At 43.8% G+C, this 15,530-nt stretch overlaps 1 protein-coding gene and 1 pseudogene across 1 annotated transcript in view; both read right to left on the reverse strand.

Annotated features, from left to right (window-relative positions):
* LOC109907658 (lysosomal thioesterase PPT2-A) overlaps positions 1 to 3,724 on the reverse strand; it is a 9,648-nt gene extending 5,924 nt beyond the window's left edge. The window contains exons 1-3 of the mRNA XM_020505755.2: positions 3,226 to 3,724; positions 1,387 to 1,540; positions 112 to 207 (exon numbers count right to left, since the gene is read on the reverse strand). Coding sequence (XP_020361344.1) covers positions 112 to 207; positions 1,387 to 1,540; positions 3,226 to 3,405 — 430 coding nt within the window. The 5' untranslated portion in view covers positions 3,406 to 3,724. The remainder of the gene's footprint in view (positions 1 to 111; positions 208 to 1,386; positions 1,541 to 3,225) is intronic.
* A 6,922-nt stretch (positions 3,725 to 10,646) lies between these two features.
* The window catches only part of LOC109906946 (carnitine O-acetyltransferase-like), a 60,757-nt pseudogene continuing 55,873 nt past the window's right edge, over positions 10,647 to 15,530 (reverse strand).

Here is a 15,530-nt window from a genome sequence, read left to right on the forward strand (position 1 = left end):
TGTTTAGTTCAGACCTCAGCAGACACTGGGAGCCAGGATGACAAGGTACCATGTTTCAAACAATGCTGTTGAGCACAAAGATCAAGTTGATGGCTTCTCGTGAACGCTTACCTCCATACTGCCCAGCCTGAGGCGAGGACAGAGAGATGAAGGAGTGGACATTGTGATCAGGAAGAGTAGATAGGATCCCTCTGCAAATCAGTCCACCTGGAACAGAATGAGAGGTGGTAAATACAGGTAAATGCCAAAATAAAGGCAACACCAACATAGTGTAATAATAGGGCGTTGGGCCACCACGAGCCAGAACTCATTCAATGCTCCTTGGCATATATTCTACAAGTGTCTGGAACTCTGTTGGAGGGATCAGACACCATTCTTCCACAGCAAATTATGGTATTTTTCATTTTGTTTATGGTGGTGGAAAACGCAGTCTCAGGCGCCGTTCCAGAATCTCCCATAGGTGTTCCATTGGGTTGAGATCTAGTGACCGATGGCCCTGCTACACTACAGCCATGGGGCGTCCAGCATTGCCATCAGCCATTGAGGGAATGCTGCCTTTGAAATGAATGAAAGCTGCTATACTGCCCGCGTTGCATTACGTCCAATGGCAGCATCCAAGCTCAAGAAACGCAGAGGTTAAATTCTCTATAGCCAAAGAGTGTGTTCGTTCTATCTTGAAATAATGAAAAATAAAGTTGATTTTGGTTGCATATGGCCTCGTCTATACACCACTGGTTATTTTATTAAGATCTATGAAGTCAAGAAGCTACTAGCAGAAACTCTAGCTAGCTAGCTACATTGACTATGTTCACAATATTACTGGGGTAATTAGAGGCCAACTACCAGCAACAATTGAATGAGTCCTTGCGAAAAACTGGACCAAAGCTATTGTACTTACGCACAATATATGAATGTGGTACAGTAGGGGAAAATATAATAAAGAAGCTCTCCCCCTCTGCTCTCAAAACAACAACTCTGTGTAGCAGGTAGAACGCCCCGACACTGATGGCAAAGCAACATGGCGTGTATAGTGGAGCTGAAGTGTAAGATGTTCATGGCATATGGTTTACATCATTGTCATGCTCGTCAAACTGCTCAGTGACCACTTGTGCCCTGTGGGTGGGGGCTTAGCCATGCTAGCCAAAATAATGGCCCATCCAGCATTTTTATATATGATCCAAAGCTTAACTAACTCAGGAACCACACTTGTGTGGAGTTTGCTTTCAATATACTTTGTATCCCTCATTTACTCAAGTGTTTCCAGTAGTCAGTTACGTGTACATGCTTTCCCATTTCATTGTAGAAACATGAGGTGAAATTATAGCCCACGTTAAATGTATAAAGATTCAAAATGGAACCAAACAAATGCAAATGATACACCCAAACCTTGAGAGTAGCAGATGAAGTGGACCCCATTTGCAGCGTTTTGCATTATGGGATAGATGGCAGCCTTGAAGCCCTCCACTTGTTTCCATAGCGGCTGTAGGCTGGAGCTGCGGTCAAACAGGTCGAAGACTGACACATTGGTTCCTGGGTGAGACTTTCAGAAGATGATGAGGATGGGACAGATTAAAGCACTATAACAAAGACAGCCTCATCAATTAACATTCTATAAAGCTAGGAGTGTGGCAGCATCAGACAAATGAGTGAAAATATTATGTTAATAATGACAAAATAATGCCTCAACTGACAGAATTGATTATACAAAAACAAAGCCAAGACTTATTGGTTTTTCAGCAGAGGCCAAACAGGCATACTTATATTGGTTGAAGTGCCTCAGCTTGTTGTGTTATCATCTAAGTCTATCCTTTAGAAATGTATTACTACATTACTAATTAATAGGAGTCTATTGAGGTGATGTTTCGAATATTGATTGACAGGCAGTTTGGAAGTAGTGGACCTCACAGTGTATCAAAAAAGATCCTGTGATACCTTCTCACATCTGCAATCCAGTGTGTATTGCCATCAAGTTACATATTAACTTCTGTCCACTCTGACATTTAAGTTCTTTATAATCATTATAAAATGTGGTTAGGGGGTGGGGAACCACTTAACCAATGTGGGAGCCCGGAAGAGATCACCTTCAAGGAGAGGGGAAACACGTGAGATGTTGCTATGTTGAAAACTGCAAGAGCATGCATATCTCCTGTTTAGTCTCCTCCCCACCTTATAACAGTCAGCTAAAAAAAAAAAACCCTGGAGCCATGTAAGTATTTTCAGGTTGAATGAATTGTTGATCTTTAAAAAAAGGAGAATGATCCCAAGGATCATAATCCTGAAGATTGTTTTCTTGTGCGCACACCAAGGCCAGGGGGGATGATTAGGCAACATTATGCCAGGAACATTTTGCTCTGGAATCTGGCAACAATCAACAGCCTATTTCCCTAGTGTTCATGAAGAACTCAGCTGATAAGACTGGTGACAAACAGCTGATTTCATATTATAAACGGTGGTTCGAGCCCTGAATGCTGATTGGCTGACAGCCGTGGTATATTTAAGCAATAAGACCAGAGGGGAAAAGCAGAGTGCCTTGATACAGCCGTGGTATATTGACCATATCACAAACCTCCGAGTTGCCTTATTGCTATTATAAACTGTCTGTCAGCATTCAGGGCTCGAACCACCCAGTTTATAGCAGATGGGTATGACAAAAAAATAAAATTGTACTGTTCTAATTATATTGGTAACCAGTTTAATAGCAATACGGCCTCAAGGGGGTTTGTGGTATACGGCCAGTATACCACGACTAAGGGCTGTATCCAAGCACTCCAAGTTGCGTCGTGATTAAGAACAGCCCTTAGCCGTGGTATATTGGCCATATAGCACATCCCAGGCCTTATTGCTTAAATATAGCCTTCATAAAATAACAAGGTAACACTTGTACCAGCCCTAACGAAAATGGAAACATTGTAGCGACAAAGGTCTCATAAAACCCCGTAGTGTCCTGCTATTCTCAAGCAGACCACAGTAATGTTTGGTATGAGTAAACTGAGGCGCGCACCCAGCTTCCACAAGCACAATGGAAACACCATGTACAAACATGGAAATTACCCAAAGATTGACCGTTTAAGATACTGGTATGGGCCTTACACACACATTCTACATAACTCTAGCTGCCAGATCTGTTCTGTAGTTACATAGCCTATCAGGCGTTCATTATTATCCATGAGCAATCTTTCTTTAGCTAGATTTGTGGACCGTGGTGATATCTTTTCAAACACTCACCTGATTGATGAATCGAAGCAATTCCACAAATGCCCCAGAGCTGTCGAACAACCCATGAACTATGACCACTGGTTTGTACCCGATGACTGCAGCAACAAGGCAGGCACCAAACAGTGACCACAACAGCCTTGTCGCACCACTCTTCCTTGGACTAGAGACTGCATAAGAGGGCCCGTTCATCGTTATTTAAAAAAAAACCATAAAATATCTGTAAAAACAAACAAATATCGAATACTAAAATATCTTACACTGTTGTACACAATGTCCTACGAATCCGGTTACAATATTGTTGTTTGCTTTGGCGGTATTCCCTTTTCTTTAGACAAATGTTACAAATACATACAATTGTTCTCGCATGTGCTACTACTCTGTACTCTTATTCCCCTTCATAGATCCTGTTTTAAATTAAACGAACACCCATGCTGAATGTCTGCATATGACTGGCGCTGCTTAATCACAACACGGCTTGAAATTTGCTTCGTTTGTTTGTTCCGGTTCGTGATCAAAAACGCGAGACCACATGAAGTAATTTCCGGTTTCCATAGCTCCTCAAAGTAACCGCATGGCTCAACAAGTCAGCAATATATAACTAGACTGAAAAAAATACAGAATGCACCTTTTCCCAAATGAACACACTTGGGACAACATATCCATTGTAAGCAGGGTTGTGTTCAGTACATACTCAAATGATAATTCAAGATCTGCTGAATGTTCCGGATGTCCCCAAGGCCTGGTCATTATACCAAAAAACAAGTACTGAATTATGTTTCACTCGGTTACTATTTTGCTTACCCACAAAATCACATTTTCAACACAGTATTTCCATGTAAAATGGGCTTTACTAACAAAACAGGACAAGCTGGATCTTAGAAGTAGAATTGAAACAGTCAAAATGAACATCCTGCCGAGGTTACTGTATTTGTTCCAATCACTGCCCATAGAAATCCCACCTAAACAGTGTAGGGATAAACGGATATCAAGGTTTATCTGGAACAGTAAGAGACCAAGACCTAGATATACAACATTACAATTACCAAACAACTGTGGGGGTATGTCCTTACCAAACCTAACAAAAAAAACTATTTCAAATCTCTACTTGGGTATTCAAGCCGAAATAAACATTCTACAAACTATATTAAACAGAAATGGGAGGAGGAATTTAACATTGAAATAACTGATGAAACATGGTTGAACATACAGTGGGGCAAAAAAGTATTTAGTCAGCCACCAATTGTGCAAGTTCTCCCACTTAAAAAGATGAGAGAGGCCTGTAATTTTAATCATAGGTACACTTCAACTATGACAGACAAAATGAGAAGAAAAATCCAGAAAATCACATTGTACGATTTTTTATTAATTTATTTGCAAATTATGGTGGAAAATAAGTATTTGGTCACCTACAAACAAGCAAGATTTCTGGCTCTCACAGACCTGTAACTTCTTCTTTAAGAGGCTCCTCTGTCCTCCATTCGTTACCTGTATTAATGGCACCTGTTTGAACTTGTTATCAGTATAAAAGACACCTGTCCACAACCTCAAACAGTCACACTCCAAACTCCACTATGGCCAAGACCAAAGAGCTGTCAAAGGACACCAGAAACAAAATTTGTAGACCTGCACCAGGCTAGGAAGACTGAATCTGCAATAGGTAAGCAGCTTGGTTTGAAGAAATCAACTGTGGGAGCAATTATTAGGAAATGGAAGACATACAAGACCACTTATAATCTCCCTCGTTCTGGGGCTCCACGCAAGATCTCACCCCATGCAAATAAATTCATAAAAATCCTACAATATGATTTTCTGGATTTTTTCTCATTTTGTCTGTCATAGTTGAAGTGTACCTATGATGAAAATTACAGGCCTCTCTCATCTTTTTAAGTGGGAGAACTTGCACAATTGGTGGCTGACCAAATACTTTTTTGCCCCACTGTATTAGAGACTCAACAAAGCTCCACCAACAAGGTCACGGAGAGAATTCTGTTGGATGAATGTTTTACTGTAACGGTTCTCTTGTAGTGAAGGAGAGTCGGACCAAAATGCAGCGTGTAGATTGCGATCCATGTTTAATGAACAAACGTAAAACACGAATCAATTATAAACACTACAAAACAAAGAACGTAACGAAAACCGAAACAGCCTATACTAGTGTAAACTAACACAGAGACAGGAACAAAGACACTAAGGACAATCACCCACGACACACTCAAAAAATATGGCTGCCTAAATATGGTTCCCAATCAGAGACAACGATAAACACCTGCCTCTGATTGAGAACCACTCCAGACAGCCATAGACTTTGCTAGATACCCCACTAAGCTACAATCCCAATACCAACACAAAACCCCCACACCAGGGTGTGACAGAACCCCCCCCCCCCCCCCTAAGGTGCGGACTCCCGAACGCACCTCAAAACAATAGGGAGGGTCCGGGTGGGCGTCTGTCCATGGTGGCGGCTCCGGCGCGGGACGTGGACCTCACTCAATCAATGTCTTAGTCACCTCTCGCGTCCTTGGATACTCCACCCTCGCCGCCGACCATGGCCTAGTAGTCCTCACCCAGAACCCCACTGGACTGAGGAGCAGATCGGGACTGAGGGGCAGCTCGGGACTGAGGGGAAGCTCGGGACTGAGGGGAAGCTCGGGCGTGAGAGGAAGCTCGGGCGTGAGAGGAAGCTCGGGCGTGAGAGGAAGCTCGGGCGTGAGAGGAAGCTCGGGCGTGAGAGGAAGCTCGGGCGTGAGAGGAAGCTCGGGCGTGAGAGGAAGCTCAGGCAGGTTGATGGATCTACCAGATCCTGGCTGGCTGGCAGATCCTGGCCGACTGGCAGATCCTGGCCGACTGGCAGATCCTGGCCGACTGGCAGATCTGGAAGAGTCTGGCTGACTGGCAGATCTGGAAGAGTCTGCCTGACTGGCAGATCTGGAAGAGTCTGCCTGACTGGCAGATCTGGAAGAGTCTGCCTGACTGGCAGATCTGGAAGAGTCTGGTTGACTGGCGGATCTGGAAGAGTCTGGTTGACTGGCGGACCTGGAAGAGTCTGGCTGACTGGCGGACCTGGAAGAGTCTGCCTGACTGGCGGACCTGGAAGAGTCTGGTTGACTGGCGGATCTGGAAGAGTCTGGTTGACTGGCGGATCTGGAAGAGTCTGGTTGACTGGCGGATCTGGAAGAGTCTGGCTGACTGGCGGATCTGGAAGAGTCTGGCTGACTGGCGGATCTGGAAGAGTCTGGCTGACTGGCGGATCTGGAAGAGTCTGGCTGACTGGCGGATCTGGAAGAGTCTGGCTGACTGGCGGATCTGGAAGAGTCTGGCTGACTGGCGGATCTGGAAGAGTCTGGCTGACTGGCGGATCTGGAAGAGTCTGGCTGACTGGCGGATCTGGAAGAGTCTGGCTGACTGGCGGATCTGGAAGAGTCTGGCTGACTGGCGGATCTGGAAGAGTCTGGCTGACTGGCGGATCTGGAAGAGTCTGGCTGACTGGCGGATCTGGAAGAGTCTGGCTGACTGGCGGATCTGGAAGAGTCTGGCTGACTGGCGGATCTGGAAGAGTCTGGCTGACTGGCGGATCCTGGCAGACTGAAAGATCTGGCTGCTCCATGCTGACTGGTGGCTCTGGCTGCTCCACGCTGACTGGCGGCTCTGGCTGCTCCATGTAGGCTGACAGCTCTGGCGACTTCTTACAGACTGGCAGCTCTGGCGGCTCCTTGCAGACTGGCAGCTCCTTGCAGACTGGCAGCTCCTTGCAGACTGGCAGCTCCTTACAGACTGGCAGCTCCTTACAGACTGACAGCTCCTTGCAGACTGGCAGCTCCTTGCAGACTGGCAGCTCTGGCTGCTCCATGCAGACTGACAGCTCTGGCTGCTCCATGCAGACTGACAGCTCTGGCTGCTCCATGCAGACTGACAGCTCTGGCAGCTCCATGCAGTTCCAGTTCTTCTTTGGGGCGGCGATATTCTCCAGGCTGAGCCCAGGGTCCTTCTCCGTTTAGGATTTCCTCCCGCTGTTGCTGTTGCCTGTTAAAACGCCACTTGGTCCCGTTGTGGTGGGTGATTCTAGTTGTGAAGGAGAGTCGGACCAAAATGCAGCGTGTAGATTGCGATCCATGTTTAATGAACAAACGTAAAACACGAATCAATTATAAACACTACAAAACAAAGACCGTAACGAAAACCGAAACAGCCTATACTAGTGTAAACTAACACAGAGACAGGAACAAGGACACTAAGGACAATCACCCACGACACACTCAAAGAATATGGCTGCCTAAATATGGTTCCCAATCAGAGACAACAATAAACACCTGCCTCTGATTGAGAACCACTCCAGACAGCCATAGACTTTGCTAGATACCCCACTAAGCTACAATCCCCAATACCAACACAAAACCCCAAGACAAAACACACCACAATACAAAAACCCCATGCCACACCCTGGCCTGACCAAATACATAAAGATAAACACAAAATACTTCGACCAGGGCGTGACATGTACGTTTCTCCATAAAATCAAAACAGACTGGCTCACTACACCCTTGTTGGAGAGAATGCGGGCTATCAAGGGTGGATCACTCTTATATTTTTTGGTCCTGCCCCGCAATCAAACGTTACTGGGGAGAAATAAGATATAACATTGGAAAAATAATGGGATTTGACATAGAACAAACATTAATTTATTTGTACTTGGGTGAAATACGTGATAACTTACACACTAGAGAAAAGTACCTCTTGAAGGTCCTACTGGCAGCCAGTAAAAGGCTATCACTAGGAAATGGCTACGAAAAGACCCTTCCACAGTGACACAATGGATAGATATTGTTAAAGAAATACACCACATGGAGCGTATGACCTTTGCTTTAAGAACTCAAGAGGAGAGACATCAGGTATACTGGGAAAAATGGGTTTCACTTAAATTGTCAAATTTAAATACGATGCCAATGTAACTAATCTGATGAACATATGACGTGTGCTGTAACTTTCTATGTGTTCGTCAATAAAAACAAAGTTTTAAAAAAACAGGACAAGCTGGGGCATGAATAATAGAGCTCTGCTGAACAAAAATGCTGAATGACATTCATTTCAAAGTGAATACTAGGAATTGCATTACAAAAGCACAGGAAGAACCACCATGCCATAGAGCTGTCGCATCCAATGGTGCAAGCAGGCGATGCTCAAAAACAAAACTCAAGAGTACCAGCCAAAGCTTCATGTATATATCGCCATGTTAGCATTTGGTCCTTTTTCAAGAATCTACCCACAAAATGAATAAGTCATGGACAGATTGGGCAGTTGACAGGCATTCTCATTGACTGCAAAAGCATTGCAGCAAACAGGATGCCAGATGGTATTAGATACCATACAGTAAAATCATCCCATGAGATGGCATTAAAGAAAGATACCTACCATAGTCAAAAAAATTATCTCATGGCATGTCAATAAAGTATTACAAACCTCTAGCAAGACAAACCTAGCTTATAAAGTACAGTCTTATGGCTTTAGATTCTCCTTAAGTAGGTACACAAAAGTAGTATTCAATTGCCCTTAAGTACAATCAGTAGCTTAAACCTAGCATCCAATGAAGCTAATGCTAGCACATACAACATAGGCCACATATACAGTGCCTTTGCGAAAGTATTCGGCCCCCTTGAACTTTGCGACCTTTTGCCACATTTCAGGCTTCAAACATAAAGATATAAAACTGTATTTTTTTGTGAAGAATCAACAACAAGTGGGACACAATCATGAAGTGGAACGACATTTATTGGATATTTCAAACTTTTTTATAACAAATCAAAAACTGAAAGATTGGGCGTGCAAAATTATTCAGCCCCCGTAAGTTAATACTTTGTAGCGCCACCTTTTGCTGCGATTACAGCTGTAAGTCGCTTGGGGTATGTCTCTATCAGTTTTGCACATCGAGAGACTGACATTTTTTCCCATTCCTCCTTGCAAAACAGCTCGAGCTCAGTGAGGTTGGATGGAGAGCATTTGTGAACAGCAGTTTTCAGTTCTTTCCACAGATTCTCAATTGGATTCAGGTCTGGACATTGACTTGGCCATTCTAACACCTGGATATGTTTATTTTTGAACCATTCCATTGTAGATTTTGCTTTATGTTTTGGATCATTGTCTTGTTGGAAGACAAATCTCCGTCCCAGTCTCAGGTCTTTTGCAGACTCCATCAGGTTTTCTTCCAGAATGGTCCTGTATTTGGCTCCATCCAATTTTAACCATCTTCCCTGTCCCTGCTGAAGAAAAGCAGGCCCAAACCATGATGCTGCCACCACCATGTTTGACAGTGGGGATGGTGTGTTCAGGGTGATGTGCTGTGTTGCTTTTACGCCAAACATAACGTTTTGCATTGTTGCCAAAAAGTTCAATTTTGGTTTCATCTGACCAGAGCCCATTCTTCCACATGTTTGGTGTGTCTCCCAGGTGGCTTGTGGCAAACTTTAAACAACACTTTTTATGGATATCTTTAAGAAATGGCTTTCTTCTTGCCACTCTTCCATAAAGGCCAGATTTGTGCAATATACGACTGATTGTTGTCCTATGGACAGAGTCTCCCACCTCAGCTGTAGATCTCTGCAGTTCATCCAGAGTGATCATGGGCCTCTTGGCTGCATCTCTGATCAGTCTTCTCCTTGTATGAGCTGAAAGTTTAGAGGGACGGCCAGGTCTTGGTAGATTTGCAGTGGTCTGATACTCCTTCCATTTCAATATTATCGCTTGCACAGTGCTCGTTGGGATGTTTAAAGCTTGGGAAATCTTTTTGTATCCAAATCCGGCTTTAAACTTCTTCACAACAGTATCTCAGACCTGCCTGGTGTGTTCCTTGTTCTTCATGATGCTCTCTGCGCTTTTAACAGACCTCTGAGACTATCACAGTGCAGGTGCATTTATATGGAGACTTGATTACACACAGGTGGAATGTATTTATCATCATTAGTCATTTAGGTCAACATTGGATCATTCAGAGATCCTCACTGAACTTCTGGAGAGAGTTTGCTGCACTGAAAGTAAAGGGGCTGAATAATTTTGCACGCCCAATCTTTCAGTTTTTGATTTGTTAAAAAGGTTTGAAATATCCAATAAATGTCGTTCCACTTCATGATTGTGTCCCACTTGTTCTTGATTCTTCACAAAAAAATACAGTTTTATATCTTTATGTTTGAAGCCTGTAATGTGGCAAAAGGTCGCAAAGTTCAAGGGGCCGAATACTTTCGCAAGGCACTGTACCTCTGACTCAGATGTTTTCCACAGCAGTCCTGGGTAATATTCATTAGGGCACACAACTGAACACATTTTAAAGCGCTTTGCAATGGAAAATGAAAATGAGCGTTTCTTATTGGACAAGACCTGGTAGTCACTCCCAGTTTCAGTCACTTTTCTTATATTTGGTGTCTAATGAATATGCCCCTGTTGTGTCAGACAGCACAGCGATATACAGTAGGCTGCAGTAGCTGGCAGAGGGTGCTGTGCAGTGTGGCGACCAGTGTCTCAGCCTGGGTTTCCTCACAGCAGTTGAAGGCTGTTACGGAGAAGTGGACATGGTCCGACTGGGGGTTGTAGCACAACAGTGTATCCATTTGGGAATGAGAGGTCTGAAACAAATCACACTGTCCATGTTTGCAGGCACCTAGTGTAGTTTTTTTAAATGTAGTTTAGAAGTTGGGGAGAAGAAGGAAGACAGGGTATAAAGTTACTTTCACATAATAAATAAAAAAGTTTTACTGATGTAGTTTAGCAGTTTCTGATCAAACTATTCCTTTACTTTAAATTGGTATGCACAATAGTTTCCTAAATGTGTGTCTTGCAAATGATCTGAAAATAATAGACCACAAATGAGTTGTTGATTACCATTTTTTTTTTAATGGAGTTACAGTTCCTATAAGGAAATCAGTAAACTGAAATACATTAATTAGGCCCTAATCTATGGATTTCACATGACTGGGAATAGACATGCATCTGTTGGTCACCAGATAACTTTAAAAAAAGGTAGGGGTGTGGATCAGAAAACCAGTCAGTATCTGGTGTGACCACCATTTGCCTTATGCAGCGCGACACATCTCCTTTGCATATAGTTGACCAGGCTGTTAATTGTGGCCTGTAAACGTTGTCCCACTCCTATTCAATAGCTGTGCAAAGTTTCTGGATACTGGCGGGAACTGGTACACGTCGATCCAGAGCATCCCAAACATACTCAATGGGTGACATGTATAGTGAGTATGCAGGCCAGCTGGAACATTTTCAGCTTCCAAAAATTGTGCACAGATCCTTGCGACATGGGGTTGGGCTTATCATGCTGAAACAGGAGGTGATTGCAGCTGACAACAATGGGCCTCAGGATCTCGTCACGGTATCTCTGTGTATTCAAATTGCCATTGATAAAATGCAATTGTGTTAGTTGTCCGTAGCTTATGTCTACCCATACCATAAGCCCACCATGGGGCACTCTGTTCACAACGTTGACATCAGCAAACCGCTCTCCCACACGGTACCATACATGTTGTCTGCCATCTGCCCGGTACAGTTGAAACCGGGATTAATCAGGGAAGAGCACACTTCTCCAGCGTGCCAGTGGTCATCGAAGGTGAGCATTTGCCGACTGAAGTCATTTACGACGCCAAACTACAGTCATGTCAAGACCCTGGTGAGGATGACAAGCACGCAGATGAGCTTCCCTGAGATGGTTTCTGACAGTTTGCGCAGAAATTCTTGGGTTGTGCAAACCCACAGTTTCATCAGGTGGCTGGTCTCAGACGATCCCGCAAGTGAAGGAGCCGGATGTGGAACTCCTGGGCTGGCGTGGTTACACGTGGTCTGCGGAACACCATCCCAACCGTGAAGCATGGGGGTCACAGCATCATGTTGTGGTGGTGCTTTGCTGCAGGAGGGCCTGGTGCACATCATGAGGAAGGAAAATTATGTGGATATATTGAAGCAACATCTCAAGACATCCATCAGGAATTTAAAGCTTGGCTGCAAATGGGTCTTCCAAATGGACAATGACCCCAAGCATATATTTCCAAAGTTGTGGAAAAATGGCTTAAGGACAACAAAGTCAAGGCATTGGAGTGGCCATCACAAAGTCCTGCCCTCTTCCTATAGAAAATTTGTGGGCAGAACATAAAAAGCGTGTGTGAGCAAGGAGTCCTTCAAACCTGATTCAGTTACACCAGCTCTGTCAGGAGGAATGGGCCAAAATTCAACCAACTTATTGTGGGAAGCTTGTGGAAGGCTTCCCGAAACATTTGACCCAGGTTAAACAATTTAAAGGCAATGCTACCAAATACTAATGGAGTGTATGTAATCTTCTGACCCACTGGGTGTGATGAAAGAAATAAAAGCTGAAATAAATAATTCTCTCTACTATTATTCTGACATATCACATTCTTAAAATAAAGTGATGATCCTAACTGACCTGAGACTAGGATTTTTACTAGGATTAAATGTCAGGAATTGTGAAAAACGGAGTTTAAATTAATTTGGCTAAGGTGTATGTAAACTTCCGACTTCAACTGTATGGGCGTTATAGCTGGATGAGTCAATAGACGTGGCGGGCCTGGCACAGCTTCTCGCATATGTCCATTACGTTTATGGGGGGTCAATTAAGGAAGATATCCTCTTCTGCAAACCACTGGAAACCAGGACAACATGAGATTATTATTATTTTTAAGTACTGGACAGCTTTGTGACATCTGACTGATCTTGTTGTCATTGCAGGCAATCTCAACGCTGTGTGTTACAGGGACAACATCCTCCTCCTTATGTGGTACCCTTCCTGCAGGCTCATCCTGACATGACCCTCCAGCATGGCAATGCCACCAGCCAAACTGCTCGTTCTGTGTGTGATTTCCTGCAAGACAGGAATGTCAGTGTTCTGCCGTGGCCAGCGAAGAGCCCGGATCTCAATCCCATTGAGCACGTCTGGGACCTGTTGGATCGGACGGTGAGGGCTTTGGACATTCCCCACAGAAATGTCTGGGAACTTGCAGGTGCCTTGGTGGAAGAGTGGGGTAACATTTCACAGCAAGAACTGGCAAATGTGGTACAATCCATGAGGAGGAGATGCATTGCAGTACTTAATGCAGCTGGTGGCCAACTGTTACTTTGATTTTGACCCCCCCCCCCCTTTGTTCAGGGACACATTGTTCCATTTCTGTTAGTCACATGTCTGTGGAACATGTTTATGTCTCAGTTGTTGAATCTTGTTATGTTCATACAAATATTTACACGTTAAGTTTGCTGAAAATAAACGCAGATGACAGTGAGAGGACTTTTCTTTTTTGCTGAGTTTACTTTCCCTAAACGGACGACACAAACAACTGGATCCGTTAACCCTTTCATGCCTTGCCTCCAGTCCACTTACCGATATCTGAACATGAGAGCCGCAATCGAAATTGCATCATGCAGTTCTGTGAAAATTAAATTTATTCAGAAGCCACTGCCAGATATCTGGATAGGGCTGCACTCAGAGTCTCTTGCCTTGCCATGTTAAGACACTAATGCTCTTTGCAACGACGTACCTATGTGAGAGTGGATTCTCAGCCCTCACTAGCATAAACTCTGACAGATATTTATTTTACATTTTTTAAATCTCCCCCGTTTCACCGCAATTTTGTGGTATCCAATTTGTAGTTACAGTCTTGTCTCGTCGCTGCAACTCGGACTCGGGAGAGGCGAAGGTCAAGAGCCGTGTGTCCTCTGAAGCACAACCCAACCAAGCTGCACTGCTTCTTAAATGGAAGAATTTTGGAAACACCAAGACTCTTCCTAGAGCTGGCTGCCTGGCAAAACTGAGCAATCGGGGGAAAAGGGCCTTGGTCAGGGAGGTGACCAAGAACCCGATGGTCACTCTGACAGAGCTCCAGAGTTCCTCTGTGGAGATGGGAAGGACAATCATCTCTGCAGCACTCCACCAATCAGGCCTTTATGGTAGAGTGGCCAGACGGAAGCCACTCCTCAGTAAAAGGCACATGACAGCCCACTTGGAGTTTGCCAAAAGGCAAAGGACTCTCAGACCATAAGAAACAATATTCTCTGGTCTGATGAAACCAAGAGTGAACTCTTTGGCCTGAATGCTAAATGTCACATCTGGAAGAAACTAGGCACCACTCATCACCTGGCCAATTACCATCCCTACGGTGAAGCATGGTGATGGCAGCTGTGGGGATGTTTTTCAGCGGCATTGACTGGTAGACTAATCAGGATTGAGGGAAAGGTGAACAGAGCAAAGTACAGAGAGATTTAAACCTTCTCAGACTGGGGTGAAGGTTCACCTTCCAACAGGAAAACGACCCTAAGCACACAGCCAAGACAACACAGGAGTGGCTTGTCTCTGCATGTCCTTGAGTGGCTCAGCCAGAGCCCGATCAAACATCTCTGGAGAGACCTGAAAATAGCTGTGCAGTGATGCTCTCCATTCAACCTGACAGAGATTGAGAGGATGTGCAGAGAAGAATGGGAGAAACTCCCCAAAAACAGGTATTCCAAGCTTGTAGTGTCTTACCCAAGAAGACTCAAGGCTGTACTCTCTGCCAAAGGTGCTTCAACAAAGTACTGAATAAAGGGTCTGAATACGTACGTAAATATGATATTTCGATTTGATGAATACATTTGCAAAAATTTCTAAAAACGTGTTTTTGCTTTTTAATTATGGTAGTGCATAGATTGATGAGAAAAAAAAACTATTTAATCAATTTTAGAATAAGGCTGTATCATAAATGTGGAAAAAGGGGTCTGAATACTTTCTGAATGCCCTGCAATTCATCGAAATTTGGAAACACTGGACAGTTATTTTTGTTAGGTTCTAATTCTCAGAGTAAAAAACTCAACGGACATTATGAAAGCTTAACCAAGATTAATTCTTCCCAGAGGATCAGTACAGCTGCATTTAGACACAGACATTTCACACAAGCACTGATATTTAACACTTTCTCTATGCTGAGTCTCCTCCTACACATCTGAACAAATATGATATCTTTATAACTTAAGTAATAATAAATAATAAATAAATAAATAATAAACTTTTCTTTCTCCCTTAACGTGACCTGACCTGATCTCAACCCCCCCTTCATCACTAATCCATGGCTCTCCCCTTATCATTGCCTGCCACATGTGATCGCTTTCCCTACACTCAGCACATTCAAAGCTTAATTGCCCCCACCATATACTTTCCTCATACAGATAACCATTAACTCTAAACCTAAGCACTCCCTCATTGACTTGAATAAGTACATTTCATATTCTCAGAACCCAACACTTTAGTGTCTGTATTTGATCATGGCAAGACTACAGAATTTGTTTTT

Source organism: Oncorhynchus kisutch, linkage group LG17 (assembly GCF_002021735.2).
Source record: "Oncorhynchus kisutch isolate 150728-3 linkage group LG17, Okis_V2, whole genome shotgun sequence".
NCBI classification, from domain to species: domain Eukaryota; kingdom Metazoa; phylum Chordata; class Actinopteri; order Salmoniformes; family Salmonidae; genus Oncorhynchus; species Oncorhynchus kisutch.